The sequence below is a fragment of the Halyomorpha halys genome, unplaced genomic scaffold (assembly GCF_000696795.3).
Source record: "Halyomorpha halys isolate HHAL.00 unplaced genomic scaffold, Hhal_1.1 Scaffold777.1, whole genome shotgun sequence".
Lineage (NCBI taxonomy): Eukaryota > Metazoa > Arthropoda > Insecta > Hemiptera > Pentatomidae > Halyomorpha > Halyomorpha halys.
This window is the reverse complement of record NW_027107689.1, coordinates 247,546-269,701: the sequence shown is the minus strand read 5'-3', so window position 1 is coordinate 269,701 and position 22,156 is coordinate 247,546. Positions and strand designations below refer to the sequence as shown.

Below are 22,156 nucleotides of genomic sequence, written 5' to 3'. Positions count from 1 at the left end.
TTATTTAATTATATTTATATTAAATTTATTAAGCGTACCTAATTGTTACGTATTGTTAGATACGTAAGTGATAGATTGTAATAGATAGTGTAAACTGAATATAACTAGAATAAGTGACATTGTGATAATAATTGGTTATTGACTAAGATAAAATTTGAAAGAAGGCAGAATACCCTGCAACCTTTCGATAACTATGTTAGCCATTATATTATAGGTCAAAACGTAGAAGTTACTAGAAAATAAAAAGTGTGAGACTATGGATACTTATAATTTTTAGTATAATTGATAAACAAACCTACCTCAAACAATAAGTTATTTATTTTATTTATAAATTGAAATTCATTAATTCTTTTCTTTCTGTTTTAGGCAATTATCGATTATTGCACTGCTCATCCAGACGTTAAAAAAGCTTATCCTGAAGAATATTCTATTTGTGTAGAAATGGTCGATCTCATTCCACTTAAAATAGGTAGAATGAAGGCAATGTTTAATAAATCTCAAATGCGTTAAATTTCTTAACCTTGATTTTAATTAACTATGAACTGAGGATTATACTTTAGTAGTCGTTAATTTTTTTTTATTGCATTTTAAACACTAGCATTTGTATGGGGCTCTGAAACCTAAAATGTAATTGCCTCTGATCTGATTAAAATTTTTAAAAAAATTGTGCTTTAGAGCTTAAGATGCACTGTGTATTGAATATTCACAATTAATATTGTTTATATTTATGTTGTTTTATTGTAACATATTTTATATAAATTTTTATGCCCACTAATAGGAAACATGTTAAAAATATGTGCATTGAATGCATTTGTCATTGTCATATGTACACACTCAATAATTAGTAATTTCAAATTACATTACTTGTAATTACACTATATAATACAATTCTGCCAAATATATATGCAGTATAGGTAAAATTGCATTTACCTGTTCAACTAATACTCAAACATAAAGGAAAGTAAATGATCGAATAGTTCTAACAATAAATCCCCACGAAATATATGTTTTCGGTGTGTTACTCTCCTGTAGCCCACATACCACTGTTTTAAATGGACTTGGCTCAGAATAAATAAAGAATTCATTATTATTATTATTATAAAATCTTTAATTTATGCTTAACATTCTTTTTTTTATTGATGTTAATCCTACAGAAAAGTTTAGTTTTATTCATTTTGTAAAGTATCAATAAATATATTTATTTCACTAGATTATGTTTAAATTTAAATCACTCCTGTTTCCTTTTTGCAAACACAGTACACTCAGTTCTATGGCCATACATTGTACAGATAGCCATGTGCATGGGGAGATCTATAGTTGCAAGGCACCTACTATCTACTAACAACTATAAGAAACTGTTTTCTATAAAACAGTGGATAGAAGTAATCTTTAAAGATTCAGATTTAAAAAAATATATATATTTAACAAGTTTTTTAAAAATTTATTTATTGACATTTACTATTGTATTTACATAAAAATACATGTAGTATTTTTGATGTTAGATAATAATGGTATTATACAAGCTTGTAGAGAAACTACCCATTGGTAGCACTCTAAAAACATTTCTACATTAGAAGGTCTCGAGGCCATCTTCTGTTCAAGCAGCCGGGAGGATTGTCAAGAATGGAAGAGGAAGCAAGGTTAGAAACTAGTAGGTTTGGGAGTATATAATGGAAGGATTGATATCTGGTTCAAGCTAGATCAATTACATATGGAACATTAAGGTCTTTATAGTTGATTTTATTTGTGAGAAAGTAAAGCTTGGATCTTTGTCTAGAAGTAGTCCAAGGATCTGACAGGAGTGAGAGCATCCTTTCCTTCCAAAACTTCATGTTATTTTTTACTTCTAAGTTTTGATTAAAATTATTTATTACAGCTTGCCTAAATTTAGTGAAAAGTGGATTTTCAGTAGTTTAGCTACTAAGTGCCTTGTTGATCTTCTTACTTGTGAGGAACAGAATCAAGATGAGCTAATTGACAACCATCATTACATTATTATTATTATCATTATCATTTTCATCCATTGCTTTGTTAGTTATAAAAACATCCGAAACAATACTAACACAATAAAAAAAAGAACTAGGAGCAAGTAACCTAACACAACAAACAAAATGATAAAGAGCTCAGCTGGTCTGTTACCTGGCGTCATTCTCCATTTAAAAGACCTATTAACAGACTCTCAAGCATGTTAAATGTTTTATCATTTTAACATGGTAAAATATAGAAATATTTCTCCATTTAGCATGAGTTTTTCCATTTAACATGTTAAATTAAAGATCATGAATGCTCCTAGTAATACTTCTGGGCTTAAAAACGCCATGAGAAATGCTTCATATAAGACTTTTAGTGGATCAGAAGATTCTATTGTAATCTTTATTGATTCAAATAATGCATTTAAGAATATTACAACATATGACATGTTTTTTTATTTTCAAAACCTCTTTATTGTTTTAAATGTACAATTTGCAGATATATATAATACAAATCAGAAATATTGTAATATGCTCTTTTTGAGTAAATAGTATATTTTGATGTATAAAGGGTTTAAATATGTTTTATTTTATGTATCATTTTAATATTCATTTGTTTTGTTTATCCAAAAAGCAAGCTAACAAATTTCATTGTTTATAACTTCGTGATTCAAAAACAAAACCAAGATGGCGGTACGTTGAATCAAGGTCATGTTGAGCAGATTCAAATATCATAAAAACTATTTTAACTCTTCCCATCATAATTGAAAATACAGTAAATTAAAGGAAAAATATAAATCAAGAAATAGTGCAAATGAATAATATTCAGAAAATAAATCATTTGGAAAAATCCCTAACTGTTGTGGGACAATCGATGTTTACATGTAACCTCAAGGCAGGTTTTCGTTTTGGAAGAGATTCAGTCGTTGTGTGGACGGGCAGGTGAAAGGATGTCTCCAAGATGAGGAGGTCCTCATGAATTTCTGTCCGGCAAGAAGAGGAAGCCATTTTGGACGCAAGGACAGAAGAATAAGAAAAAAGAAGACACCAAGGATCATAAAAGGAAGATCGTGAGCTTGATTAGTTTTGTATACATAAAAATAGATACAAATGTAAACTAGATTTTAATTTAATTAATTGTAACTATAGAAAATGCCTGTTTCTGATTGCTAGTAACCCGCCCTGAGATATAGAGTCTTTTTATATTATAAAAGTTAAATATAATTCTATTATCCATTTGGTATTAATGTTCTTAATTTGAACCCAAAGTATCTTTTATATTTGAAAAAAATTATAAAAAGAATAAAAATTCTTTTTTATTTTATTTTTAATAAATAAAATTTTACAATATATTTTACAAATTTACATAATATCTTTGTTTGCCATATGGCATTATAAGACAGGTTACAGGGTCCACTGAAGGCGGTTTTATATTGTTGACATAATAGCTGGGGACTAACAAAGAATGGGGAGGGACGATTCCAGCTGGGAAAAAATGACATGGTTATTACATTTGTACAATGTAATACAAAGTATTTATACGATATAAACTTATTTCAATATACGATGTATGTCTGATGATCGTAGTTAATGTCTTAGTAGCTAGGTTAGCCAATATTGTTTGATCAACATTGCTAAGTATCACATACAAAAATCAATAATGTGTTTTTATAAAAGATTGTAATTCATAAATTTGAGTGCTTCGGTGGAGCGCTCTTGTGGAATCCAGGCTAACTTCATGCTCATTGGCCATTCCCCCTCTTCGCCCCTATCCACCCCCCTTCCGCTACATAATAATATATCGTTTTCGATTTCCCAGCGCTGGAGCACTGGTTATACGATTTTATTACCCGCATATATGAAGTTGGAGCCTTTGAAGTGTTAATGATCATTCATGTCCAGTTTAACTGGAAGAATTTCTAAAGAAAAAAGGAAAATATTGAATCGGTTCCCCTTATCCCAAGGGAAATAAGATTGCACAATGGTAAAACTACACATAGATGACTTAACATGGTTGTCAGTGTTGATTTGATCTTACTTCAAATTCAATTTGGCAATCAACCATCAACCTACCTGAAAACTTTCAACATCTACAAATATCACACTTCACCAAGAATAGTGAAGTTTAGTGATCTCTTATTCTGATTGATACTGTACTAATGACCTGCTTAGAAAACAAGAATATATTTTGTTCGTTAACACATGTTTATAAAAATGGTATTGAAATAGTTATGCAAACAATATTATTTTGTTATAAATTTTTTTAAGGAATTTTTTCCTTACATAAATTAATGGATATCGCCAAATTCGAACAGCGTCCAAGATCATCCAACTACTGGAATGAGGTAAGAATGATTTCTTCTGCTCCTTTCTCAAAAAAATACGTTGTTTATAATTGTTATATACAATATAAAAAGTTAATAGTTATTATATGCTTTGTATCAAATCGCCATAGTAACGTATGAAATTAATTAGTGCAAACTAAACCAGTATACTTCAGATCATAACGGGTTTTGGGATGTAAAGTCTCAGTTGTGTCTCTTTTATGGACAGTGTGGTGTTCTCGAGGTGTTGCAGAGTTTATATGTTTTTTCATTAGCCCGATAAACATTGCCGATGTCTATCTTCTTCAAAGTATTACGAGTTATTGCTTCGATTCGTAATGAGACGTTGGTTTCTATATTCTTTATACCTTCGATGTACTTTATTGGATTGGTGAACTGAGATTGTTGGCTTAGACCCTAGTTCTCATTCTTATGATAAAATACATAAGTAAGCGAATGGTGATCGGTATAATATGAAAAGGAGCAGAGCATTCCAAGAGATATCTCTCTAGTGTTTTATCGTTTCATACAATAGCTCTCTGTCATAATTTGATTAATTCTGTTATGCAGAGTTTTTGTGAGAAGAAACCCAATAGTCAAATTAGTAAAAGAGCCCAAGAGGAGAAAAAAAGTAGTTATTTCACCCCAATATTTGATTAGTTTATTTTTCCATCATAAATTTACAAAATGCTGATTTTCAGTACATTTTTTATGAAATGTAGCTTTTAAAACAGAGTTGGGCAAATATTATTCGAATAACGAGAGACTAATACTTTTTTATTCGTGAATTTTCTACTCGAATAATTAATTATTCGTACAAAACCTATGATTAACCATCCGATTACTTTTTTATTCGTCATTATTTTACAGGAATAATCAATTATTCGGTCAAAATAATTCGAATAACCATTTGAATACTTTTATATTCGTCCATTTTATAGAAAAATAATCTCTTATTAGAAAAAATTAAATGATTAACCATCCGAATACATTTGTATTTGTATAAAGACGACATTTTTTGTCTTACAGCAATACATAAATATATTTTATGATCGCGTATAGATTAATTTTAACTTTTCTGATTTCTAACATATAAGGGCCCCTTTTTATGTTTTGAGATATGTAGAATATGAAAATACTATCTATTTATTTTAACTTTTCAGGTTTCTAACATGTTAGGGCCTCTTTATGTTTTGAGATATGCAGATTTCTTATCTTAGTTAAAATAAATCGATACGCGATCTTAAAATCGATAGTATTTTCATATTCTACATATCTCAAAACATATAAAGTGACCCCTAACATGTTCGGGATCAAAAAATTTCAAATAAATCGAAACGCGATCATAAAATCAATGGCATTTTCATTTTTGGCATATATTGAACCATATAAAGGGACCCTAAAACGTTAGAAATCAGAAAAGTTAAAATAAATCTATATGGGATCTTAAAATTGATAGCATTTTCGTCTCGTACTCGTCAGAATATGTGAAATAGGACCCTCGTACATTAGAAATTTAAGATGGTAAAAAAATTGGTGAATTTAAAAAAAAAAATCAAATTTTTATTCGAATAATATGTATTCCACTTATTTTATATTCGAATAATTTTTTATTCGATTGAAATTTTATTTTAAATATTCGAATAAAAAAGTATTCGGATTGTTAGTCGTATTTTTATTCGAATAAAAATTTATTCGTCTCATGTCAATCGAATAAAAACTTCGAATAAAAAAGTATTCGTCACCCGTCAATCGAATAAAAACTTGGAATAAAAAAGTATTCGTCTCTTGTCAATCGAATAATTTTCCCCAACTCTGAGGGGAACTATTGAACGTAAAAAGCTATATTAGGGGTCATATTTTAGCGAATTTTTCTTTACTTTAAATTATTTTTTCTAGTGGAGTAGGTTGTTTTAACGAGTTGAGAGATCGTTCAAACATACTGAAACAAAATCATAGCTTTCATCTGACCAGAAAATGCAAACAAATACTGCTTCACAATCATCCGCTGACGCTATAGCTTTGTCAAAAGGTCCACTACTAGTAAAAGATCATAATTGAAGAGTGTTTCAACGGACGTTACAAAACGTTTAAAAAAAAATCAATTTTTCATTCAGAGCTCTATATCTTTAAAATTACCCACTACACTTGAAAACCTATGAAAACATCATTTATAGTAGATTAAATTTGCTAAAATATGAGCCCTAATAGAGCTATTTACGTTCAATAGTTACCGAAATATAGCTTTTTAAAAAGCAACATTTCATAAAAACTACTGAAAAATCAGTAGTTATTGAATTTATTTTGAGAAATCTATAACTCAAAATCTATTCAACGTACAGAAGTCTATTAGGACTCAAATTAAAGCTAGTTTAATGTACTATAAAGTAGTAAATAACCTTTATCTTCTTAGGAGTAGTAGTTTTTATGATATTTGAAAAAAAAATTTACAAAATATTAGTTTCTAGTTGTTGAGATAAAATTTTTGATTCTTGAAATATATCTGAGGAACCATAAGAAGTAGATACCATAGGCGCTACAGTCCTTGAAGGACCTGGGCCTCTGCCACCACTCTTTCCCATGCCTCGCGGTCTCCAGCGAGACTCCTCCAATTTTCAACTCCCATTCCTCTCAAATCGTCCTCCAAATCATCCAGCCACGACGCCTGGGTCTGCCCCTTTTCCTTTTTCCTTCTGGTGCACCATTTAGCATCCTTTTAGGTAGCCTGCAGGACTCCTTCCTTTCTACATGTCCCAACCATCTTAGCCTGCTCTTCTTAATAGCACAGAGGATATCAGGCTCTCCATACAATTCCTTTATTTCGTCATTGCTTCTGATTCTCCATCTGTGCTCCTCTTTAACGGCTCTAAAGATTGTCATTTCGAACATGACATTTTGTCCAAACAACTAGAAATTAATTAATTTTAACAAGTCATAAAAATACTACTCCTATGAAGATAAACGTCATAATCTACATTGTAGTACATTTAACTAGCTGAGTCCCAACATACATCTGTACGGTAAATGCTTCCTGAGATAAAGATTTCTCAAAATAAATTCACTAACTTTTTTAAATACATTTTTTAAATGAAATTTTTCTTTTTAAAAATCTATATCTCGAGAACTTTTGAATGTAAATAGCTCTATTAGGGCTCATATTAATGTTATCTTAGGTTTTCTTGTGTCGTTGGTAGTTTTAAAGATTTAGTGCTGCGAATGAAAAATATATTTCTTTTTAACGTTTTGAAACAGCCACCATTTCTTATTCCCCCTGTTTATACTTGTCTGATTCATCAATTCAGACTAGTACTTACAATTAGTTTTCATTAAAGTAATAAAAACTTGGGATGAAATAACTGCCTTTTTCCTTTTGGGCTCTAGTTCTATAAGGTAAGTGTAGTATCCGTTCTTCATTACGCGAAAGCCCAAAAAGTATACTATTAGCTTTCATTATGAAACAGGACCCTGATGGTGATCACAAATGCTAGCGACTGCTCAATTGTGGTGAGTTGCTTTTACACAGCATACCGAACAGTCCAATTGACAATATTAAAAGGGTTAAAAGACAATTATTTGAGGTTAAATACATATATGAGATAATTAAATGGTTAAATAAATTTTTGTATTTTTTTTTCTTTTTGATTCATAAAGTTGACCCTCTTTCTTGACTATTCTGACACGTGTGGGGTGGGAGGAGATTATCTAGAGTGTACCATCCTGTTCTGATTCCTTGGTGGAGGGGCCACAGAAATAAAAGTCGATCTCCCATGCCTAATTGTTTCCTGTCCCAGGATTTCCTGACTACATGATAGTCCCATCAAATTTTACCCCACCATCAAAAACCTGGGAATAACCTTGGATCAAACACTTTCCTGGAAAAACCATGTATCCAATATCTCCCGCCGTACCTTTTCAGCTATAAAACGTTTAAATTACATCCGCCACCTATTGCCATTTGAAACTCGTAGGCTCCTGGTCACTTCTCTAATATTTCCTCACTTTGACTATTGCTGTACAGTATATGGGGGCGTCTCTGGGGATCTCGAGGCGAAATTAAAACGTTTGATTAATTGCTGTGTACGATACATCTTCGAGATCCCAAGGGACGCCTCTGTTTCCCGTTTTTATGCAAAGTTGAAGTGCCTTTATCCTTCGTACCGTCGTATTTCCTGGCTTCTTCATCTTCCAAGTCATCCAGTCCCATCATCCATCATACATCTACGAGCTCCTTCAATTCAAATCCTCCAGTAGGTAAGGAATACATTAAGTATAAATGCCCTCTTTCTCTGCCTGTATCTTGACATCCTGCTCCTGATCATTATTTCGAATCTTTTCGTAGAATCCATTATTAATGCTATCTTTTCGTAGAATCCATTATTAATGCTATCTTTTCGTGAAATCCATTATTAATGCTATCTTTTCGTAGAATCCATTATTAATGCTATCTTTTCAGTCGTACTAAATAATAGAATCTCTACAAACCTTGCAGAATTCCTTGCATCTACGCAATACACTTCCTGGAAATATATATAACTTTTCTTCATCAGTCATTCGGCTATTTTCTTCTTTATATTATTGTCCCGGCTGGTGACAAGGAGCATGTTGTTAGGATATTTTCCCAATACTGAGTTGGGGTTTCTGACTCTCGGCCATATTTGCGGCAGAGGGGTCCAGCTTCTCCATTCACCTGTCAAACTCCTCGAAGGAGAGGATAGTTCACATTTAATTTTAGTGCATTGGTCTATTTCGAGCCAATGAGAACCTTTCTGTCATACATGAATCCATTGGACCATTCGTTTGATTTTAAATGGTGAGTGAGTACCTATTCCCTGCATAATAGCAAATTGTGTAATTAATAAAAGTTGTTCGTATTTTATTGTTTGTATTATTAATTTTTGGTTAATATTGAGTTCCATTAAAATTAGTTTTCAAGGACGCTTTGTGATATAAATAGTTTAACAATATAGTATATGATGTATATAGTATATGAGTAGAGTAGGATCAAAACGAACAATCCCCAAGTTTTGACAAAATGTAGGTAACATAGTCATTTGAATTGACTTTTTGCTTCAGTTTAATCGTTTAGAGCTTTAACATAAGTAGCATTGTTTTGGAAATTTAGGAAACTGAAGCTTGTTTATTTAGTTCTTGCGCTACTCATATGTAATATTTTTTATTCACAACTAATTTAAAAAATGTTTCTGTTATTTTAGGTTACAAAAAAGTTTATCATTCCTGAGTTCACAAGGAGTTCCACTCCTGCTGAATCTTACAGATATACCATAACACCTCAGGCAGAAAAAAGAACTAAAGTTCAATTCCATGATGATGTACATTCTTCTCTGGAAGGAGCTGCGCTGACCAATTCAGATATTATGTTATTGGAACATTATAGAATTGTGTTAAGGAAGGATCATCGTAGTTTAAATAATCAAGTTAAACTTGTGTCAGGCGGGAAAACTGGCCATGAACCTCTTTTCACTAGTTACGTTGGTCCTGGAATGTTAACGGCGGCTGTTGTTGGAACAAGAACAACTGCTCCTACTCCCAGTGAAATTTATATTTGCCTAAAGGAATTATCTTGCAACCATAATGGTGGAATTCTAGCTATTGTTCCAAATAGTTCCGAGGAAGTTTTCAATTTTGGATTAGGCATTGAAAGAGCTAGGTGTAAAGGTGTATTGGTTGACATGATAACAATTGGTGACGATTGTTGGGAATCTACTAAGTCGAGGTTTGGTAGAACTTGCCTAACAGGAATTGTTTTAGCCTATAAGATAGCTGCAGGAATGGTAGAGGAAAAACAAAACCTTAAAGAGATATTTTTAAGGCTTAAAACATTATGCATGGGTTCAATATCATGCCACATTTCCCGTATGACATACATCGGTACGAATTTTAACCATGACGCTGGACAATTGCTTCCAGAGTATAACATACGAAAAATAATCACAACTATGATCGATTATCTAGTCGATTCCAAGAAATACTTTGCACTTCCTATAAATTCACAATCTTCATTTATATTAATGGTAAACAGTTATACCTGTGACAGACTTTTCGTTTATTCATGTCTTGAAGAAGTTATAGAACAACTCTCGAGCAGAAAAATAAAAATTGTGCGTGCTCTTGCTGGGACTTTTGTTTCTGGTGACAGAGGATTATCGATTACGCTCCTCGATTCTGAAAATGATGTAAATATGCTTAGGTATATCGAATATACATGCTGTTGCCAATTTTGGCCACGTATAGATCAGAGAAAAGCGCCCTTGATCGTTAAGGGGCCCCGCCTGCCAGACCAGGAATTTCCGCTCATTCCAATGGGGCCCTTCGTTGAAAAAAAAGAGTTTATCGATATCCCATTGAAGTAAGTAATGTTATTATTATCTATTATTTTAATAAACAAACAACTTTTACTTTCATAATGATGACTAGATAGTTGACGGTGGATAATGAGAAGATGGTCGGGAGTGTGTTCAGTGAAGAACACAAATAAGTAAAAACTCTATGAGAATTAGTGCCAACGTTTTGGCCATAACTTCAGGGCTAAGAATAAAAAAACAAGATAACGACAATAATGAATATATGAGGAATTACAGAATGATTAAAAAATAATAAAACAAGTAACAGTATAGATACCAAATAGTATTCAAATATATGTATAATCTAAGTATCATAAAAAGATAAAAGCATCATGAGAAAAATAACAATTAAACGGAAAGAAAAAATAATAAAATACTTATTATAATTAATTAAAGTTATAGAAAAAAAATGAGAAAGAAATATGTGTAACTGAAGAATGAAATAAATAAATTATGAAGTTATACAAGACAAAAGGAATAATTAGTAAACATGGAAATAATAACAGATGGCGAATAAAAATTGATAATTTTATGTATATATAATAGGGAAATGGTCGAATCTTTGTCCACAATAAACTTTTTTATTAGTGGACCGATATTTTCAAAATATTCCATTTTGCCATGGGAAGGTTAAAGATAATGAAATCCCGGGATTTTTAAGATGAACAAAATTAAGCTTAGGTAAAGTAGGTCAGCAAATTGTTTTGTTTTCCAAAAAGCAAATCAGCTTCTTCTCAAAGTACCAAGTACCATTTTTTATAATATCTGATTCGTACGTTAATATAATCATTCGAAAGCTGAATGTCGACTCTTTCAGCCGACATCGACAAAAGTTAAATTAGCCCTCATAAGAGCAAAATATCTGTTTCAAATAGGGAAAGAAATCCACACGTTTTATTTTATTTCTCCGGGTTCTAATTTGTTTAAAAATAACCACTTTGTTCCCTCTGGTGCAGTTTATAGTGCCTTAAACCACCGATAAGTTTGGTGTAGATTGGTCGTGTAGTATTGAAGTTATTTCCATTTTTAAAAAGAAATCAAAGAACTACAAAATTTTATTTTTGGCTTTTTTCGAAAATTCGTATTAGTGGGCTTCTTTAGGGGCTAAAAATGAATATCAACTTTGTTTCACTCCTAAAAAGTTTCAGGTAATATATATGTGAAAATACCTTGGTCGTGTAGTACTGAAGTTATTTCTATTTTTTAGATTTTTGAAAAGAAATCAAAGAACTACATAATTTTATTTTTGGCTTTTTTCGAAAATTCGTATTAGTGGGCTTCTTTAGGGGCTAAAAACGAATATCACTCCTAAAAAGTTTCAGGTAATATATATGTGAAAATACCTTAGATAATAAAATTTCCTCAAATAATAACCTAAATCGGACCAGTATTAACGATGATACATCGAAATTAGTCGTTATCAAATACGTTACCATAGTTACCGTCTTATCTCATCATCTATAATATATGCACACATATATCGATTCTTTGTCCTCGATAAACTTTTGAATTACTGGACCTTAATTTATAAACTTTTTTGAATTTATTAGGGACAAGTATTGGTTTCAAATAAAGAAAAGTTTTTCAAATGTTTTATTCAACCTTTCTTTTGTGAGATGCTAAAAATGAATCTCATCACATATATTGGATAAATTTATATCACCGAATCATTAATATACGTTTATGTTTAATTTAACTAAATACATAAATTTATAACCAGGATTATTATCAATTGTATTCTTTAATTCTATATACATCCTCAAACATTGCCGGGTCAGCTAGTTATTTAATAAACATAATTGGTTCTTAAACCTTTTTAAATCTGGATCAGCACTGATGAAGCCCTGCAAAGTGGGAAGAAACGTTAGTTAACACTAAATAGTGATTTTGGCTATTTTGTATCTTTATTGACCACCACCCGGAATATCTTCCAACAATGACGTGCTAATAATTTTTTTGTTTTTCATAAATTTAATTTAAAATAATTATTATTAAATAAAAATATTGATATTTATTTATTCCTTTTGGATTATATAACTCTATATTTTATTTCATTAATCCTGTTATTCTACTTAGGTATTTAATTACCTGAATATGTATATGTTGTATTGCATTTCATCTCTTTCTTTTAAATATGAAATTGATGGATGTTTTCATTTTGTACTTTTATTTAATTACTAGATTTTCATAAGTATTTTATTATTTGTTCATTCCTCTTACTTTATTATATTATTACTTTTCACATGCAGCCTTTATCTTTTCATAATACTTAGATTATACATGTCTTCCAATACTATTTTGGATCTATAGTGTTAAAGCCACCTCGAATTGACTATGTCTTTTTGTTGGAAGGCTTTAAAAAGAACAAACAACTAGTTGGTTCAGATATAAAGATTTATTTGGTCAATTTAAGCATTTGAAAAAACTTAAACGTAAAACAATCAAAAGATGAATAAAAGTAAAACTATAAAGGCCTTTTAGATAAAATAAAATTAGATAAACAAATTAAGAAAACAAAAGAGACAAATTAAAAAAACAATATAAATATAGCTTTTGATCGAGTCTGGCACCCAGGACTGCTATACAAGATCCGTAAATGCTTACCCCCTAAATACTTCCTCATTATCCGTTCTTATCTCTCCGACAGATTATTACAAGTAAATTACAACGGCGCTTATCATCCCTATTCCGTCAGTCTGCTGGTGTATCTCAGGGTAGTATCTTTGGTCCTATCCTTTACATTTTTCACAGCTGACATCCCAACCCATCCTAACACTATCCTCACCACGTATGCCGATGACACATGTCTATTGTCAGTGAACAATAATCCTTACATTGAACAATAATCTTGTCAATTAACATCATTATTCATCTAACATAAATCAACAATTTTAATAAAAAATAAACTGTTAAATTTTGTATTTAACACATCAAAAACATGAATTTATAGGACAGTATGTGTGTTGGTGATTAAATTAACAAGTAATTGATAACAAATCTGGAATGAAAATTGGATTTATAGGTTATGTTGTACTATTTACATGAAATTTTATCATCTAATGTACTGATATTAGTCTTTCCTTTTATTTCACTCATCTTTATTTTGTTTCTTTTTAAAATGAAACAAAAGAGCGAATCGAATTTAATAGCCAACAAAAGGCTAATGCACAAAAGAAGTGTGCGAATACGAAGGTTTGTTGCTTCCTTTGTTACCTAGCATTTGTACAAAGTATTGGATTTACGGCCAGAGACAAAGGTGTAGAGTCAGCATTATAGATCTTCCAGGGACAATCTGGGGCCTGTTTCATAATAAAGTACAAACTAATACTATTAGTCTTGTAGATTTATCTTAATTCAATTACACAGACTTGTACAATAGTAACTTCTACTTTAGTATTTAATTCCTGTAATATCACTAATATAATAATAAACATAAATAATTATGTTTATTATGAAATAAATAAGTATTAGTATTATTACCACACTAGTTTCTACACTTGTATTATGAAATAATACTATTAGCTTTCATTATGAAACAGGATCCAGAACCACCGTTTAACCAAAAAGGTTTTGACAAAAAATATTCAATTAATATTTTATAAGTGCGAATTCCTTTCCAACTTTCCTCAAGCTATCCTTATCTCCCAACTAAGGATGCGACATCAACATCCTGATGTTTTAGGGAAAATATCAATGTTTTTAAAATCGATTTATTGATATTTTTATATTTCGGTATTTTTTTAACATTAATGTTGGATATTCAGAAGTAATTGTTGGAACAGACCTTATGTTCCGAAATGGATGTTCAAAAACATCGATATATTTTTGGCGATGTTTTGTTGTTGATATCGCATCCCTACTCGCTACTCAAAATCTCCTCAGCAAAACTTCTGAACACTGTGCATTAGCCAATGGCTAGAGTTGGGCAAAAATTAGCTATAATAATAATCTTTATTTATTCTGGGATTGATCCCTTTAGAATAATGTACAGGCGTTAAAATTAGGCTTCAGAGCCTTAGAGTGAAATACAAAATAAAAATGAAATTATAAAATATAATAAAATAATGAATTTAAAAAGATAAAAATGAACAAGAATAATTAACAGTAAAATAAGAACCCGGACCATATTCCATTCATAAAATAAGAATAGAATAAATAAAGTAAAATCATGTCATATCATAAAACATAAGACGACAAACACTTCTGATAATAAGTAATAGAAAAAAAAATCAAATATAATTAAACTAAAACTAATAAATGGAGAGGTACAATTTCTACTAATGTACATATTTACAAATATAAACAAAAATCTGAGACATTAAGTACAGAAGTATACAAACCTTGTTTGAAACTTTCAATTGTTATTCTTCCGGAATTGGGTGGAGAGAAGGTGATCGAAGATACGGGATTTGAAGGTTGGAAGGGCATTAGAACTACGAATGAAAGAGGGAATAGAATTCCATAGGGATGAGGAAAGGTCTACCAAAGGCTGCGGTTCGATGGGCACTTAAATATGTCTGAAGGCCGCGAGCGGGTATTAAAATACTAGCATTAGTTACAATTCGGCAAACGAGTAGAGGCAACTTTTAACCTTTAGGTATCAATTAGATATGCAAATATGCAAACTCAAATTGAAAATATGAATAAAGAGAATAAATAGTGAGTTTGGACTTTATTTATACATTTATTTTGTAATGGGCAACGTTTCGATCCACACTACAAGATCTTCATTAGGGCTAAAATAAAAAGATACAGATTTTCTGAAACTAATTTAAGAAATTGATATTATTAAATAAAAAATAGCAAGAATGTTAAAAATGGATGGCAAAAAGATGTATTAACTCAAGTAATGGGTAATGTACTGAAAAAAAAATATACATATATAGATTACTAAATAAATCTGTTAATAAACCAATAGATTTATACCAGACCTGATGATTAATAAATTAATAATACCGAGGCATTAGAAATTGATAGAGTACACGCCTTGTCAAATAAATCTTCTATATTACAATATTTTTGAAACTAATATTGAGGATTTTTCACATAATTGTTTTTAAAAGGTAGCAATGGCGGAAACCTGCGTTATTTTTGCATCAACCCAATAGTAATTTTTATTTTTAAATTTTAATAAGACTAATATATTTTTTTTCCATCAAGGTTTGTTTCTAAAGCGCTAGTAAATTCAGAAAAGATTTTGAACAATTTAGATCTGACCTATATAAACTTTGGAACTTCTATCCTTCCAGCTATAGAAATAATTAATAAAGAGTGCAACAACACGAAATTCCCGAAATACCATCCATACAATCTTTTGAATATGATTGGTCTTGTATGCCAGGACAATATTGCAAATATTCAGGGTTCTATATTGTACACGTTCTTCTTGGGCGCTGCACAGGTGAGCCAATTAAGCAGATAGTGATATTAACTATGTACAGTAACACATTTATTGAGATTGAGGGTTTCACAATATGACACTCCAGCTCCATCCATAGAAACACATAAAGCGGTGATAAGTTGTTTTTGATTCATTCATAATCCAAAGCAACAACTTAACTGAGTATACAGTGTCTGTGAGACACTTATTGTTAGTGTATTTTGGCATTCACAAACTCATAGTGCCTTTTCCCCCACTTTTCAAGAGTGCATAGTAACCTTAAATTTTATCCCAGCTATCTTGGAATAATAACCAGTGCTGTTCATGTAAAGAGTAAAGTGGTCTATCGCACACCGTATATCTGAATTTTATTTTGGCAAAAAAGAAAAAGTTGCCAATCCTGAACCATTGAAATAGGCTTAGTAGAAACCTCCACGCCATCAAACCATTCCTTTTAGTAATAGTACAAGAGCCCAAGAGGAGAAAAAAGGCAGTTATCTCTCCCCAATTTTTGATTACTTTAATGAAAACTATGTAAAATTAATAGTCAAAATTGAAGAGTCTGCCAAGTATAGGTAGGGGGAATAAAAAATGGCGGCTGTTTCAAAACGATAAAAAAACTAATTTTTCATTCGGAGCTCTATATCTTAAAAAATAGGAACAACACAAGAAAACCTAAATGAACGTCATTTAAAGAAGAGTAAATTTGATAAAATATGAGCCCTAATAGAGTTATTTACTTTAAATAGTTTTCGAGATATAGCTTTTTAAAAAGCAACATTTCATAAAAATGTTGTATGGGACGTACTATAAGATCAGTAGTTAGTGAATTTATTTTGAAAAATATATATCTCAAAAACCATTTGACCTACAGATGTCTATTAGCACTCAAATTAATGCTAGTTTAATGAGCTGTAAAGTAGTTTATGACGTTTATCTTCGTAGGAGTAATAGTATACATGAAATTTGATAAAATAAATTGATTTATAGTTGTTCGAACAAATTTTGATCTGCCAAATTTATAGTGATATGTGAGTATCATAAAAACTACTACCCCTACGAAGATAAGTGTCATGAACTACTTTATAGTAAGTTAAATTTCATTTAATTTGAGCGCTGGTAGACATCACTACGTCCAATGGTTTCTGAAATAAAGTTTTTCATAAATCAAATTTATTGTCCGAACAATTATAAATCAATTTATTTTAGTAAATATGAAAATTACTATTCCTACGAAGGTAAAGGTCATAAACGTCTATAGTCCATTAAACTAACTTTAATTGGAGTGCTAAAAGACATCTGTACGTCACTTAGTTCCTGAGATATAGATTTCTCAAAATAAATTAACTAACTACTAATCTTTCAGTAGATTTATAAGAAATTTTGCTTTTTAAAAAGCTATATCTCGAGAACTATTGGACGTAAATAGCTCTTTTAGGGCTAATATTTCAACAAATTTACTCTTCTTTAAATAATTTTCTCTTAGATTTTCTATTGTTGTTGGTAGTTTTAAAATATAGAGCTCCGAATGAAAAATCAATGTTTTTGTAAGGTTTAGAAACAGCCACCATTTTTTAATCCCCTACCTCTACTTGGCAGACTCATCAATTTTGACTAGTAATTATACCTAGTTTTTATTGAAGTGATCAAAAATTGGGGTGAGATAACTGCCTTTTTTTTCTTCCCGGCTCTTGTACTATAACATTGTTTACTTGGTATGAGCTAGGAGATTCGGAATTTCGACCAAGTACCGGTCATATATAGTCACTACTGGTGATATATTATAGTCAATGGCTGATATATGGTCAAACTCTCAATAATATGTAGTGAAAAAGATGATCCACAAAGTATTTCTGACTAATAAAACCTCTAGGAATGAAATGAGAGTTTATATTGGATTCTTGATGATAAAGCAAGTCATGAACATTTACGAAAAAATTATACTTAAAACATTTCTGAAAGACATATGAAATATGTCACCAAGAGGGTTTAAACTTTGACTGGTTGTATTCGAAAATGTAAGGAACCCATTTGCTATTGCAAAAAATGTGTTAGTGGTTGATTGAGATTTATTTTTTATTTTGAACGAATCAGAGACACAAAGAGACTGGTTTGCTCATTCCCCCCCCCCCATTATAAAAACATCATTTCTTCTTTACTTTAGGTAGAGTAACTGTAGAACTATAATGACTGATTTCGTTCCTATATTAACTAAGTTTTTAACATATTTGTGATCTTTATATATAACAAGATTCTTTTTTATAACAATAATTTAGATTTATGATTGTTTAATAGAGTTATATTTAAAAATCGCCTGAAATTAAAAAAACAATGTGAAACCCTCCACTTCCACCCTCCGTGGCACACTTAGTTATCTCCCTTTTGAAACAAACACTTACAGCGAGCAGGTTGGTCGATGTACGGCATGTCACAATCTCACTAGAGTATATCATAATGCCCACCTCCAAGTAGTGCGGCTGGATACCCTATTCCTGAAAGTAAAGGCTAGGGGTAGGGGAAATAAAACCAAACTCTCTAGAACGTACTATCCTAGTAATATTCCAGTCGGTGCAATCCGACTATAAAAACTCTTATATCATGAAGAAGCTTCTCAACAAAAATAACTACCCCGAAAACGGAGATCGGATTCCAGCGTGCCTGACAGTGAAAAGCTGAAACACGGTGAATCGGAGAACCACAAGTACTATTTTGGAACATACAACATAAACTCCCTAATTCAGGTAGGAAAATTAAAATAGCTCACAACAGAACTAAAGAGACTAAAAATATCAGTAATGGGCCTTCAAGAAACCAGATATACTGACACAAAAACCGTAGAGTAGGATGATTTTAGAATCTTCAAGGGACCCCCAGACAAGAAGATAATGCTAGGGATGCCTCACCTTGGGACGGCATTTGTAGTTGATAAAAAATTCCTGAGCACAGTAGTGGAGTTCAAGGGAGTAAGTTCCAGGTTGTCATTACTTACAATAAAATCCACTAACAACAGTCTAAAACATCAGAATTTTTCAGTACATGGAAATCATGGAACCAGCACAAAACCTCGAAAAATCTAGAGCAATACAAAAAGGTAAGAAAAGAACTACATAAAATAATGAGAGCATCAAGAAGAAAATTTCACAACGAACAACTGGCAGAAATGGAAGGAAATTTCAAGAGGAATGAAACTAGACTTACAAGGCACTCAAGGGAAATATTAAAGGGTACAATCCCCATAACGCTGTCTACAATATGTGTACAATCCCCACAACGCTACCAGGACTGGTAATGCAGAGAAAAGACGGAACTATGAAACAATGAAAGAAAAATACACTACCAGAAGTAAAAATCTTACATTTCCTTTGTTGACTTTAAAAAGGCCTACGATTCGGTGGATAGGGAAACCCTACTGGAAATCCTGAAAGAGTATGGAGTAGACCAGAAAACCATAAATTTGATAAAACTGACTTTGACAGATATAAATTCTAATGTGAAATTTCAGGGTCTTATAAGCAAAGCTTTTCAAATAAAAACATGGCTAAGACAAGGCGACGGCTTGTCTCCAATACTTTTCAGCATATTCCTGGTTAAAATCATGAAGGAATTTTGGGGGAAAAAACTCAGGAGCCATAGTAGGGAACAAGATCAATCATATAAAAGTGAGTTGTTTGGAATTTGCCGACGATCTCGCGCCGTTGGCAGAATCAGAGGAAGAGGTTATTCGTCAAATAAGTACCCTACAGATAATAGCCGAAAAAGCAGGCCTAGAAATATCATATGAAAAATCAGAGCTCATGAATACTGAAGTAAATTTCAAGAAAAAAGTAGTAAACACTGAATATGGAAAAATAAAAGTGACCAGAAAATTTAAGTACTTAGGGGAAATAATTTGTCACAACGGTTCTGAGAAAGAGAATATCCGTGAGAAAACCACCAAATTACAAAATTTAAGCTTTCAAACAGCTAAAATTTACAATAAGAAGAACCTCTCCTCCAATGCAAAGATAAGGCATTACAACGTTCTGATAAGGCCTGTGGTTTTATATGGAGTGGAGACCACATGCTTACCCAACTTGGAAAAGCTGCTAAAATTAGAAAGGAGGATCTTAAGAAAAATCTATGGGCCCAGGTTCTATCCACAGATTCATAAGTGTAGATATGAGGCCACTGGGATCTTGGATACATTCACTCATTTCATTGTTTTTTAAACTATCACTAATAATTGCATATTTTCAGGCTTTCTTAAACTATTCTCGAGAAGTTAATGTAACAGCTAACATGTGGGTCGATTCATTGAGCTGTGGAGTTGATTCCATTAAAGCCTACACACAACTTAATGAAAATGATTTGTCAATATTGTCTGCACTTTCCCCATTCTCACGTTCGTTGACGTTTTTTACGGAAAACCAGACAGAAGATTTAGTAAGTTCAATTATTTTATTTTTTTAATTCAAAAAAATTTATTTATTGATAGATATTACAATCTGCCTCATCCTTGTGGGTAATAGGTAATAGTGATGAATGATCACATTCATACTAAAATAAAATAAGAATGAAAAATAAATAAATGAAAGAAAGAAAAAAGTACATAAAAATAAATAAATTCTCTCTTATAATATATACAAACAGAAGGATAAAGAAAATGAACATAATCAAACTATATGCATAAAAAAAAAATAATAAAAAAAAATAATCTCTAGTCACATTTACACTCTTATATACAATATTTACTCTATCCCCCACTTGGGAGGGGTAGAGCAAAGCCCATAAGAATCCAGTGCATCCCTGTCGCCGCATAACTGGTAATAATCCAGTGGAGGCTGAGTATGTGCGCTAAACCTGCAAACATTTAGCTTGAGTGGAGAATTTGACCATTACCAGAACTCCAATTGTCCATTTTTATTTTACAATTAGTCTCTTGTCCACTGCCGTTTCAACCTTCGAGGTGGATTGTAGGGATGGGTGGAACTAGATAAGGATTGAACCAATGGATGGTTATAAAAATTTATATGGAATTTTGAGAATTTGGTTGGTTTGAGGTCAGAGACAAAAGGGATATGAAGGTCATTGTGTAGTGATCTGTTGGAAACGTAATAGGGTGCATTAACTATGGTTCTAAGGATTTTGGATTGAAAGGATTGGGCAAGTTTGATGTTCGACGGTTTAGTTGTTCCCCAAAGTTCAAATCCGTAGGTCCAGATAGATCTGAGTATAGTCTCATAAAGTAGAAGTTTGTTTTCTAGTGAGAGATGAGAGGTCGGTATAATTAGGTATAGAATAGTCAATAAATACAATGTTTTTCTACTTACAGGATCATATGCTTGACGATGCAATTACAATAACAAATAAAGTTCTTATGGATACGTTCAGCATGGATGTGCCTTGCAAATTGTATGAAATGCCTGAAGTAACAGGACAAACAGCCTTTATCTGCCTGACGGCCATAGTCGAAGCATATCGATTAATTACCAGTCAAGTTCCAGGGAAACAACCGACACCTATCATTCCAGATATTTCTTCAGATGATAACAACAGTGAAGTCGATCCTGAAGTAATACTACTGTGAAAGGAAATGCGATTTCTCAAAATATATATATGGATTTGATTTATTTTTTTAAATTTATATTTATATATAGTTGACCGTAAAGATTTAAATATAAGAAGATAGTCAGGGTTGCGGTCAAAAAAAGAACAAACAGTTTAAAACAATTTTAATGTCCGACGTTTCGCCCCACAAGCGAACGATTGAACAGAAGCAACAGGACTAGCTTTGAACAGCCCTGATGAAGCCCTGCAAAGTGGGGCGAAACGTCGGACATTAAAATAGTTTTAAACTATTTGTTCTTTTTTTTTACCGCAACCCGGACCATCTTCTTATATTTATTTTTTTTATTTTTTTTTTTTTTTACATTTAATGTTATGAACATTTTGAAACAAAACTGTTAAGACCTATTAGAGATTTGTATTTCTAAAAAATGTAATTATTTACTTTCACTTCTCCAAAAAAAGGTTGAAACAATTACTTCTTGACCAGACTGTACAAATCTTTTAAAAATGAACTACCTGTCCTTTCAACGGGGATTCTCCTTGACCAGACTGTACAAATCTTTTAAAAGTGAA

At 31.5% G+C, this 22,156-nt stretch overlaps 2 protein-coding genes across 2 annotated transcripts in view; both read left to right on the top strand.

Moving 5' to 3' along the window:
* The window catches only part of LOC106686086 (KIF-binding protein), an 8,491-nt gene extending 7,282 nt beyond the window's left edge, over positions 1–1,209 (top strand). The window contains exon 7 of the mRNA XM_014429207.2: positions 367–1,209. Within this exon, the coding sequence (XP_014284693.1) occupies positions 367–510 (144 nt within the window). The 3' untranslated portion in view covers positions 511–1,209. The remainder of the gene's footprint in view (positions 1–366) is intronic.
* A 2,949-nt stretch (positions 1,210–4,158) lies between these two features.
* On the top strand, positions 4,159–21,641 carry LOC106686099 (triokinase/FMN cyclase). Its single transcript, XM_014429231.2, has 5 exons — positions 4,159–4,315; positions 9,508–10,661; positions 15,817–16,057; positions 20,273–20,458; positions 21,348–21,641. Exons 1-5 carry the CDS (start codon positions 4,262–4,264, stop codon positions 21,600–21,602), a joined length of 1,890 nt encoding a protein of 629 aa, XP_014284717.1. The 5' UTR covers positions 4,159–4,261; the 3' UTR covers positions 21,603–21,641.
* Positions 21,642–22,156: the final 515 nt, after the last annotated feature.

What these genes read in the sequence shown, in the direction of transcription:
- LOC106686099 (XM_014429231.2), top strand. Translation starts at nt 4,262, where the DNA reads ATGGATATCGCCAAATTCGAACAGCGTCCAAGATCATCCAACTACTGG. An exon ending in TTTATCGATATCCCATTGAA is followed by an intron (nt 10,662 to 15,816) that starts GTAAGTAATGTT and finishes TTTTCCATCAAG; the next exon opens with GTTTGTTTCTAAAGCGCTAG. An exon ending in TCTTCTTGGGCGCTGCACAG is followed by an intron (nt 16,058 to 20,272) that starts GTGAGCCAATTA and finishes GCATATTTTCAG; the next exon opens with GCTTTCTTAAACTATTCTCG.